At 36.3% G+C, this 11,885-nt stretch overlaps 1 protein-coding gene across 1 annotated transcript; it reads right to left on the bottom strand.

Moving 5' to 3' along the window:
* Positions 1 to 326: 326 nt before the first annotated feature.
* Positions 327 to 11,839, bottom strand: LOC104131406 (translocating chain-associated membrane protein 1-like). Its single transcript, XM_009644569.2, has 9 exons — positions 11,661 to 11,839; positions 6,627 to 6,687; positions 4,146 to 4,261; positions 3,100 to 3,216; positions 2,873 to 2,931; positions 2,001 to 2,085; positions 1,721 to 1,801; positions 1,550 to 1,647; positions 327 to 375 (listed from the first exon to the last, which is right to left on the bottom strand). Exons 1-9 carry the CDS (start codon positions 11,778 to 11,780, stop codon positions 327 to 329), a joined length of 786 nt encoding a protein of 261 aa, XP_009642864.1. The 5' UTR covers positions 11,781 to 11,839.
* Positions 11,840 to 11,885: the final 46 nt, after the last annotated feature.

The raw sequence follows: 11,885 nt of genomic DNA, 5'->3' as shown, positions 1-11,885 counted from the left end.
ATTACATAGAGATTTCCATAGCAAAAAGACTTCATATCATGTGACTGATGAATGGAATAAAAAAACCACTATCAATGCGAAAAAAAGTATCTTTCCAAAATTTCTGTTAAAAAAATCAGCTTGTTAAACTAATTTCAAACTTAAAGAAAACATACTTCAAATCTTTCACAGTATAAGCAAGACTGCTCAAAAGGCAACTGTCTTCACACCCTCCTCCAAAAAAAGAGAGAAAAGCTACAAGGTCTGCATGTAGAACTGTAAGAAGAAAGAATAAATTCTGAGGTAGGAAAAATACCTAGTGTTTGACATTGCATTGTTTCTACAGTTTACATTATAAGTGCTACATGTAATAGAAATAAAATGCCCCAAATACTTCTGCAGTTCATCAGCTATGAAAACCAATTTCCATTTCCAGTTGTTTAAATGCTGGTAATATTGCACATGGGATAACTGATTTCCAGCCAAAGACAGACATAGTTGCTTATCTGACCATTAGAGTCAGGAAAATACATTCTCCTAATCAGTACATTTAGCATTCATGCTTTTGGACGGCATAGAATGAAGAGCAGATAAGCTCATACCTCAAAAAAACCTCACAATTAAATATGAAATACAAGTGAAACAGAAGCTAACTTTCTCCCACTTTCCCTATTTGCATCAGTAAACATTGATTTTTTGCAAAGAACATTCAACATACCTATTTAAAATGTTAGCTTTAAGGAGCAACGCAAATGAGCCTTGTGAAAAGACCAGAAAGAGCAGCAGCATTACACTGCCTTAAGGGAGGCTGCCTATATACAAGAGATGGCATGAAAGAAAGCAAGGCGCTCATGATAATCTCTTCCAGCTGGGCAGTCACTCAGAAAAGGAAGAAAGAATAAGAGACAAGAACACATAAATGGGACAAGGCTGGTTTGTTCAAAATGGAATCTCCAAAAGTCTTCACATTCAAATGGTGAAACATATCCAATCCTTCCTAGCATGCCTCACAGTTAAATATCCTGGTCCCTCATTGCCTTCCATTCTCAAATCCATTACTTTTATAACCATTAATTCTCAGAATAGTTGAGAATCTTCCTCAAGAAATGTATAACAATACACCTTATCAACTACACATTTTGAGACACTATCTTCTGTGTTGTATAGTTACTTCCCTTTCTCACCTTACCAAGAGAGACCTGCAAGAACTTACAGGGAATGCTGCCTTTATTACTTATTTGATTAACTCTTGTTAAAAACAAGCATCCTCACATACAAACATTCATGAACATTTAAGCAAACAGACAACTTAAAGAAACAGAAGCCAATATATCTAGATATCTGAGATGAGACTTTAGCAAAAGCTTCAGCAAAACCTTACGATAATCAGTGTATTTGCTTCCTTGACTCTATGTAATGACAATTACTTGCTTGTGAATTCAAAACAGATAGTAGTGGACACTGAACAAGTGATTGTTTGCTACCTGAGTACTTTTACATATATGCAAATTCATTTATATGCAATTACTACGCAAAGTTCTGTATTATAATGAATATGTGCAAGATTTACCCTTTTTGCTTGTTTTCATCACTGAAGTAGAAGAGACATGAGGCATGAAAAATGAGTTCCACTAAATAGTGAGGTACCATCAGAATTATCCCCAGATGCTGCAAATTATGAAATAGAAAAGTTATAAATGTTAATGAAATTTTGAAGAAAATAGATCTATTAAAAATGGACATGCAAATACTTTAACATATAGGCACCAGAGATATGAGCAATGTAAAGGCAGATATAACATAGCTGCCTTGGAATATCTCCCTAAAATTAGAGAAATTATAATAAATACTGTTACAGTATATAGGAAATGCAAGCAATTAAAATACAGAAATTGTATGTAAATAGCTGAATATATAAATATGAATATGTATTTATATAGTTAATATAAACAAAAATATTAATATGAATACTTGAAAAGAATAGATATTTAGTTAACTGTACTGACAACTTCCCTCCATACCTTTCGGATCTTTTGGAAGTATAGCTCCGGCACTGCATGAAGCCAATAGGCTATCTGGCAAATATAGAAGAATTTTACCTGAAAACTAAACAATAATTCATGTTAAGAAAACACAAGATAAGTTTTCAAGCTTTCAACATGAGATACAGTATTTTATTTCATTATCTTAAATTAACTCATTCTGAGTCATTATAGTTTATGATTCCTAAATTACAGGAACCGCAGTTACTAAACAAATCTGTGGTGGCAGTTTTTTGAATTAGCATCCATAGTCTTCTTCATACCAAGTTCTGAATCACCTTTTGAGACAGTAGTAAAGAAAAAACACCCAAAAGCCTAACACACAGGAACAGTTTATCCTGTGAGCAGTGGAACTCCCTTCCTAAAAGAGCATATTATCCCCTTTCCCTCTATCACACTTGCCAAAGAAAATCCAGGGGGAGGGGCCCAGACAAACAGCACAATTTTACAAGTTATCTTAATTTTTAAAAAATAAAATAAAATAAATCAAGCTATAAATCCCCTCTAATTTGAAAATTTAGTCTCCAACAAACATGTTTCTGTAATGTGAAACAGTTCACCAGTCCTATTACATATATTCCATATTGCAAACACTTTCACTTTAACTCAGCTACTATGGTTAAAGAAAGGTAAGAACACATAAGTATCTCTTAGATGTTCAATTAATCAAAAAATATCTTTGGATAAAACAGCCAGCAGTTTTCAAACAGAAGAAAGTATTTCCATCTAGTTGTCATTCTTATAAGGTACCAATGTCACTACCTTATTAGTGGTTCCCTAAAATCTGGGATGGTTAAATACTCAGCGGTTAGAAGTGCCAGGTTTTTTCAAATTGAAAATAGAACACTTACAGCATATGAGAATGGGGATAATCTTTCCAGAGTGAGGTTGGGTTCATCATTAATTCTTCCTAAATAAAAAGGCCATTGATTTATGGACTTTCTTAACACCTTAAGTCTATTTTTTTTCCAGAGTGAGGTTGGGTTCATCATTAATTCTTCCATTCATTTATGGACTTTCTTAACACCTTAAGCCTATTTTTTTAAAATAAAACTAGCAAATAGAGTGACTGACTTACTGTATTCAAAATGCTTGCTCCCCATATAAATGAAAACAAGTAGAAAAATGCTAGCTGTCCCGATTCATTGAATTTGCTGTGCTTTGTTTTTGACAAATGCAGACGTCTATTAATTTTCTAGAAACAAAAGATCAATAAACGTAATTTCTAAAACCAGAAACCTATTTGGGAGTCAGTGTTCACTCCTGATTTTTTTTTTTTTCTATTTTATTTCTCTTCCCAAATCTCCCATTCCTCAATCAAAATACACAGCTCCTAGCATTTAAGACCTTGATCAGCACTTTGTATGATAATTAGCTTCAATAAGACTTGCCACTATGGTAAAGTTCACATGGAAAATATTCAGATAATGTATTAATATATTTTTTCCCCATAATCAGAGTTATATTGCTAAATTTTTCAAACCTCTTTGCACACTTGAAAACCATTTGAGCTGCTGTGGCTCAGATGACCTATTTGTGAAAACATTCCAAGACCATTCAGTAACAGATGGCTCTCACAATGGCTTTAACAAATTCATTTTACTTTGCAACTGAGTTGGTGTAAAAGAGCACACAATGAAGTTTGAGCTCCCTCTTTGAGGCAAAGCTCAGCTGACGAACAGAAATCTACCACTGCAGTAATTTTCATTTTTTAACTTCTGGATATCTCTTATGAATCTAATGCAGCAGACCTCATTCACAGATATTTTGAGCAGGGCATGAACATTTATACAGAAAAATAAAAGTTTTATTGATTGAAAGAAAGATTCAGTGGTTTATACCATTAGTAAATTGAGAAAATATCAACATAAAAATAATTAAGGTTGGAAAAGACCCTTAAGATCATTAAGCCTAACTGTTACCTTAACATTACCAAGTCTACCACTAAACCAAGGTCTATTTGCATTTTTGTCAAAGAACAAAAGGATCAATCATAACAGGGTTTTTAAGTGCTAAACTATTCCTTCTATCATGTCTTACACTTATCTTGAAGAAGAACTGTTAGCAACTGATAGCTAAAAATAATATTTATAAAAGTAAATTATAACCCAGTAATAAACTTACATCTAATATGTACTCCTGGATTACAGCATGCAGATTAATAGCTATGAGCATGTAGAAGATTGTGGCAATGTCTTTTGGACCATAGTCATAAAAATGAAATTGCTCACTCTTGTCATCTAAAAAAAAAAAAAAAAGGGGGGGGGGGGGAGGGGGTATTTTTACATTCTTATGAAGGAGTACTCTGTGCAACTGAGAAAGGGCAGCAGTGACCATTGGTTTTGGATGTTATGTTAAATTGATACAGGATACTAGTTATAAGTTTTATGGTTTTGAAAATTACTTTCTGTGCACGATTAGATAACTTGGATCTTCTTCTCCTTCAGCACAGTGATATAGTTATAAGCCTAGAACACACTACTGAGAGCAGTATATGCTGAGCTGTAGCTTCAATCCACTTCTTTCATGTAGGCCATCAAAAAAGAGGAGAAAAAAAAAAAAAAAAAAAAAAAGAAAAAAGGAAGAAGGAAAAAACCCCAAACAACACACCAACACCCCATCCTTTATACTTCAGTAGAGACCAAATGCGATTCCATCTTACGAAGCATGACTATATGTAGTTCAATACATTGGTAAGTAACAACTTCCCCAGGATTAGCAGTACATTCTTATTCAAAAACAAAATTGTCAAAAAACCCAACCCCAAACAAGAACATTTACACTGTTACAAAAATACTTCAAATGTTTGTATTTACTGTGTTCAAGTGTGGGAGAACTTAAAAATTAAATTCAATTTTATAAAGCACGTATCAGGAGCAGTAGACCTAAGGAAGCCTTATTTTGTAGAGATGTCTCTCCTTTGGCCCAGAAACACCCATTACAACCACCTCACTTTTCTTTATGCATCTGACACACTGCAATGGAAAAGAAAGGACTTGTGCTACAACTAATGAAGAGCCACGCTCATCCTAATTTACGGGCTAGCATGTCTAACATTTACATTCTTCTGCTTCCACTGAAGAGAGGGCATTAATTTGGATGTCTTATCTATACAGCCACCACTTTTCATAAACATCAAGAAATTTTCTCATCTTTAAGACTTCTACCCTTTGTCAAACTCTTTGTTGTCGAAACACAAACCAGCCAAAATACAGACATCAAACAACTTTTTTTTCCTAAAGGAAACTAGGTTAGGAAGTGTCAAGAAAGCAATTACTGCTTCCTGTAACATGAATGGTACATTAAGGTCCTAACGCACAGGATAGCCACATAACTCTAAGTGTCAGATGTCCTAGTTCTATGCTTGAAAGTAGCTTGTGATATCACCAGTGAACAAGTAATTGCATTACAAATGCTATTTCTGCCTGGTCTCCAGCACTGTTTTTTAAAATGAACCTTCGCTAATAACGTATCCATTGCTTCAAGACCTCAAAATTGCTTGTGCAGAACTCATCCACACCTCCTATTAAAACTAAGGGAAGCTAAACCTTGTTCATTCCATTGTATGTATATATATACACATACATACATACACATGCATGCACCAAATACTACAAAGAAGTCACATCACAGGCATCTTGGTAACCAACACATGGATTTTACCTTTGTCTCCGCTATAGATTTCTACTTGATGCTGCTCAAATATCAGTAAAACAGAAGTCCACTGACTGTGTACACCTCAAGTGTTTGACATCAAACATCTGGGGAAACATTTGCAAAAAAATTATACATATTCATTACTGCAAGCAAAGTTAATCAGTGCATTATTTTGAACAGTCACAGCACAGAGGTCTCAAGTTTGGAAGTCAAGATTAGAACACAAGTCATGGATTTTGCTAATTTCTCTGGACCTTAGTTCCCCATCTGGAATAATTCTACCACAGTACCTATCTTTCCAAGACATTGTGCAGATTGATTCCTGGAAAGAATTGAAAGTTATCAATACTACTAAGAAAAATTAAGTTATCAAATAAGGAATTTCCACCAGCTGCTTACCACTCTTGTATATAGTGCAGCAGGTACAAAAGATTAAAAAAAGGAAGTATTTTGGGGAAAAAAAGAATCAGTACTTTCTCCCTTAGTTATTTAAAAGCATGAATGAATCAGCAACATAAGTTACTTGAGAATAATACTGTGATTTTTTTTTAAATATAAACCACAAATCCATTACTAATTACATAAGAAATAATGAATAAGCAATATATATATATATAAGATTACCAAAATATTCTGCTACTTGATAACTCCTGTTGATTGTATCAAAAACTGGAAAGAATGCATGCTTTTCACAATGAAATGCAAGTTAGTAACAGTGTTAACTATGGGAAAAATAACCCGGTATTATTCACAAGCAACAGAGAAAACACTAGAATGTTTCAGTGAATAGAGTATTAGTAAATCCAAAAGCAGACAGACAAATATGAGAGTTCTAGTGTATTATGAAAGTCAAGTGTATTGAAGTCTTGAGGGGAAGAGAGGAGAAGAAAAAAAAGAGTAATTTTTAATAGTTGAGCTCTGGCATTACAAGGTTTGATTTCATCTCACCAGTGGTATAGGTGACATTGTACTGCACAGCAATAAAGATGATGGTGTACCTGGCTGGGACCTGAAATTCAAGAAGAAACAAGGAGAAAGTATCAGATTTTTCAAACAAACTAGAGTGTAAACACCCAAAACTAGAAGATTACGCTATCAACAAATGTTCTCCCATACAAGATTTAAATAAAAAAGGTCCCAAAAGTGTTACTCATCTCCCACAAATGTAGGGGCTCACCTTGCCGCAAATCCTCTAACATTTGCTGCATAGGTCTTGAATTATGTCCTTTTAGCTAAGGATCAAATTACTCACTGTTCTACTAAATAACATTTTAAAGTGTTTAGAAGTATAAATGGTTTTAATTTATTTCAAAAGTTAAAAGGCCCTCTAAATTTAATCTGATGGAAAGTTTCACCTAACTTTGCAAGATAATAAAAAAAAGCAATGTTCTGGTTAAGTGTCGGTATAAATAGAGTATTCAAAACATCATAGTAGAATCATAAGATTCATCAATTTCTTGTATGATAAATCAAGCATTTTCTAAAAATTACAGTGCAATTGAAGTAACCAATGGTATACTTTTATGTTACTTTTTCTCCAGTGGCAAACCTAGTTGGTTTAAAAATAAAAAAAAAAAAAAAAAAAAAAGACAAAAACCACCACACCAAGCAAGAAAACCCCCACTTTCAGTCATCCCTACCTCTTCAAAATGTTTTTCCATTCCCATGCTGCAGTATATTTAGCCCTTAGTGTAACAATGGAACTGTTTATAATGTGGATTACAACTGAGTGATAAGAGATAAGTAAGTTCGCTTAGTTTAGTTGAAAACATTTCATTATCTGATTTGCACAACTTCAAAAAAAAAAAGAGTTGTGCTGATGTAACTGAAAGAGTGGTAAGCTATAACACAGGGATATAAGTGGAAGAGGAAAAAAAAAGTGGTTCCTTTGCCGCAAAAATAATGTAATATGGAATTACGTCCTACACAGCCAACAGCAAATACCTTTATGATGTTTGCAAGCAATCAGTTATCTAGTTCATGTACCAGACAATCTGATAACTGATGTAAAAAAATACATTCTTGTATCTTTCATGCTTTCTCTTAAACTGATCTTCATAGATGTGACTTCAAACAAAGGAACATAAACTAAAAAAAGAAAGCTATTTTCCTCAGATGTTACACCATCTAATACCTAAAAGTGGAACTAAGAACATTCAGGAGTATATAAAAGAAGCATTAATTTATCCAGCTACAAAGCGAGCAAGAGGCACGACAATGCAAAAGAAGATCCTCTGTAGCAAGAAAAGGGAGGAGAAGGCAAATCACTTCAGTAGACTCGGAGTGCACCTGTGAAATTAAGCAGCAGAGGAATCGTAATACTGAAGAGTACTTTTAAGAATTCTCATTAAGGAAAATGAAAGTACCATTTTTTCTGGCATACAAAATTGGCTTTCAGACACTGCAGTTTTATGAACAATTTAACCTTTTGTAAGCCAGCACTACCATCAAAAGGAGCAATCCTGCCTTTCTCTTTACTGCCAGTTGCTTCTTGTCTCAGTCCCACACTTATGCCATCAAAATAGTTGTGTGGTTAATTGGACAGGAAAATTATACAAGTTAAAACTGACCCAGCAAAACGTCAGGGAGGAGAAAGCCGTATTAATCTTAAGACGGATGAATTTCCTAGTATGCTGCACTTCTCAGCTACAGAAGTTGTTTTCTCTGCTTGATGGGAAGAATAAGCAGCCAGAGCATCAATACCAAGTTAAAATGTCCATGGAATAAGAGTGTGAAAAATTCATTGCCAACTGCTCCTGGAAAGACAGGGAAAATATAGATAGTTACATAGGTATCAGTGTCATCAGCACCTAACTAAACCAAACATGCTTGCTTTCAGAAAGTCATCACTCAGGACCCACAGCAACAGTCTCACTTGCAGACGGGCATTCAGACAACACCACATAATTTCAAGATACTCCTTCATTAAGGAGCTTTCCTGAGAATAAGCTCTTTTTTTATGCTCTTTGGGAGGAGGTTGGTAAGCATCCTTGCTAGAGCCCATCAAGTTCATTCTTGTGTTTGTCCCTGAAGCACACAACATACTACAAGCGTTTCACTCTGCTGGACGTATGGGAGCCCCAGTAAGTCATATTCTGTGGTAAGATAGCCGCAGATACAAGGACGATGTACATTGTTCTAGGAGGAAAGAAATTCTACAAGACTCTCAGAGATTATACAAGAAGCTTAAGAAGAGCAATAAATACTAAAAGAAGGGTTTCTTTAGAAGACAAGGTCCACTCTATTGTCCAGAAAAGGAGTAGCATTAGGCACATAAAGACTAAATATTCTCAGAGAAGGAAGAAGAAAGAAAATAATAGTTAAAACACTAAAATTTAACTGCAACTTTTCAGGATGTTATAATCAGAGTGAATCTCCCTACACACATTGATAGGCCTTAAAATAATCAACAAAGTTGAGGCATGGGAATGTGGTGGATAAACAACCCTACATATAAGAATTCCCCTTAAAGGAATTCTTATAATTGAATTTATGACATTCTAATGCTCATTTCTATTTTTAACATACTTATTGGGTTTTGGATGGTCTCATGGATATGGGCAATTGAATGCCACCTAGAAGAGAAAACCTGTGAAAAGTTTCATTTACACATTCTTTAGCTTATTAGACTACAACCTATGGCACCATGGTCTAGATTTGGACATATGTCATTGACAGATGCATCTGAAATCACAGTAAGCAAAAAATGCTGTGAAAAGCAGTGATTAAAAAAAAAGTTGCCCTTCAGTGTTTCAAACTTAAAACCTAAAAATAATTTCACTACAATACAGAGAGGAAATCAAGACCAAAAGAAAACAGACATAACAGCTGCATAGACAAGTTCAGTATCACTTATGAAGCACTCAATATAGAATCATGATAAATGTCACCAAAATTTACTGGAAAAACATCAGTAGTTTGTTTGGTGGACTGGATTACACATTATAAGACCTAGACAGTGAACAACAGAAATAGAGATTTCATTCCAGTAACTCTGGTATGCTTTCCTGCAGTGAACGAGGCAGAGGTATAATACAGAGGTCTAACCTGTGACATAGCACCACTGTTCCTCTGTATAATAAATGAAAGGTGTCTCAATCAAAAAAGTAATTTTTGCATCAAAAAGGAGATGCAGGTGCTTAAATTATACGATAAGTAGTATAATAGTATATATTCAAACAAGCACCATAAAAACGTCACAAGCTGCACTAGATGCTAGTCTGCATTTGAACTTGCTGACTAGAAATGAGATAACGTGCTAATTATCCTTGGGTATAAATAGTATTAACTCACTCTTTTTCCTCTAAAAAAAAAAAAAATCACCTTCCTCAAAACAGTAACGCTCACACTGTGGGAGCTGCACAGTCCCCTCCAATACCTGTAGAGTTACAGAAATACAACTTCTGGGGTGAATACAAAGCCCAAATTAAGACATGGATTCAGACATGAAACTCCAGAAAACATACTTGTTTTCAACAGCAAAAAGACACAGCAATATCTTTTAAGAAGTTTTTATGTATAAAGGTACATAAAAAGTTCCATCTGGGATCCCAAATTGGGTTTACTTTATCCCTGGTGCAGACATTTACTTTCTTTCTTAAAGCCTTTATCACATGAGTTGTCAAATCCCTAGCTATTTTTTTTTTTATCCCAAGATTTGAGTTCTGCAGTTAATACATTAACTTTTATGGCATACTCCTCTCAACACTGTATTTGTCCACCACCTAGAATGAAATTACCTGACCATCACAACTGTTTTCTCTACTTTATTTCTGTACAGTACCCTTAAAGTTTTTACAAGTGGGTCAAGATATATATGAAAAAAAGACAGAACATCTACATGTAAGTATTTTATTTCAGAATTTAACACTACTTTTAATTTTAAATTATCCAATTTCTAATCTTTATGGGAAATGTTGAAATATTTCAGTAAAGTATTTAAGTTGTAGTAACAATAGCATTTCAGTAAAGCATTTGCCTATCCAGAATTTAAACTCTCATCCAATACTCAACACCAACACAAGATATTCATGTAGCAACGCACACGCACAAAGCTTTTGTCCCAAAAGCAGGAAAAAGATGCCTAAGAGAGATGCCTAAGCCAATACCCCAGAAACTAATAACCGGTTTGCATGTGGAAATAAACTTTGCAATAACTTTCAAATACAAAGGCAAAGAAGAATTCCGAAGACTGCCTAATCTCACATTTTTCTTCAGATTTTCCATTGCAAGGGAGCTAAGCCAAACAGCAATAGACTGAGCAGTGGTGCAAAAGGGTGACTAGCAGGTTTGAACTGCCATCTGGTCGAGCGTACTCAAAACAACAGACTGTCTGAAACCCTCCTTATAACAGGGCTCCTAACTGCTTTACCGCGTGGACTTTTGAGCGGGGGGGGGAAGGAGGAAACAGGGACAACAAAAAGACATAAACCGACTCTGTTTTAAGCAAGGGAACTTGAGGAGCTTCGTGACACTGGACTGAATAAAAGGGAGCTTATGGGAGGGTGCTAGGAATGAAACATAGCAGAGACAAAGGAAAACCGGACTAGAAGAGAGCAGCAACATAACCTAACGGGATAAGAGAGGGGGTTGCATATTGATAGCGGGAGCTGGCAAAGACAACTCCGTAAAGGCACTGGAGAGGGAGCGTGTGAGCTGAGGCGGGACAGAGAGAAATTAAACTTGCCGCACTCGGAAGACACCCGAGACACTGAGAGGAGGGTGCCCGAGCAGGGTGTCACGGAGTTAGGCGTCGGGGACGAGAAAAAACGGGGATATAACCCTGCAGGGAAGAAGGAAAAAGACGGAGGCGGAGGGGGTAGGACAGAGCTGCTTGGCGGCGAGGCTGAAGCGAACGGGAGGGATGTACTGGGGAGGCTCCAGAGCGGGAAGCCAAGGGCGCCGCGGCTGCCCCACAGCAGGACCAGGTGCTGCTCGACTCGGCAACCCCCGACCTCCGCCCCCCCTCACCCCGCCGAGTACCTCAAACACGAGCCCCAGCAGGAGGCCCATCACCAGGCAGGATGCGGTATCCGCGTGGTTCTGAATGACGAACTCATGGCTCAGTACCGCCGGGCTCTTGGTTTTCCTGCGGAGCCCCATGGCGGTGACAGCTCCCGAGCCTGGGCAGCCCCACCAAGGAGAGGGGCATCTCCCCACACTCCACAGCCTTCACCTCACGCACAGCAAACACCGCCTGCCCAAAAA

The sequence above is a fragment of the Egretta garzetta genome, unplaced genomic scaffold (assembly GCF_000687185.1).
Source record: "Egretta garzetta isolate BGI_Z169 unplaced genomic scaffold, ASM68718v1 scaffold178, whole genome shotgun sequence".
NCBI classification, from domain to species: domain Eukaryota; kingdom Metazoa; phylum Chordata; class Aves; order Pelecaniformes; family Ardeidae; genus Egretta; species Egretta garzetta.
This window is presented reverse-complemented; position numbering and strand designations above follow the sequence as displayed.

Bases quoted from the DNA above. Each gene is read 5' to 3' on its own strand.
- LOC104131406 (XM_009644569.2), bottom strand. From the start codon at position 11,780: ATGGGGCTCCGCAGGAAAACCAAGAGCCCGGCGGTACTGAGCCATGAG. The intron at 3,217-4,145 runs GTAAGTTTATTA...TTTTGTTTCTAG, and splicing joins TCCAGGAGTACATATTAGAT to AAAATTAATAGACGTCTGCA. The intron at 2,932-3,099 runs GTAAGTCAGTCA...CTTTTTATTTAG, and splicing joins GAGCAAGCATTTTGAATACA to GAAGAATTAATGATGAACCC.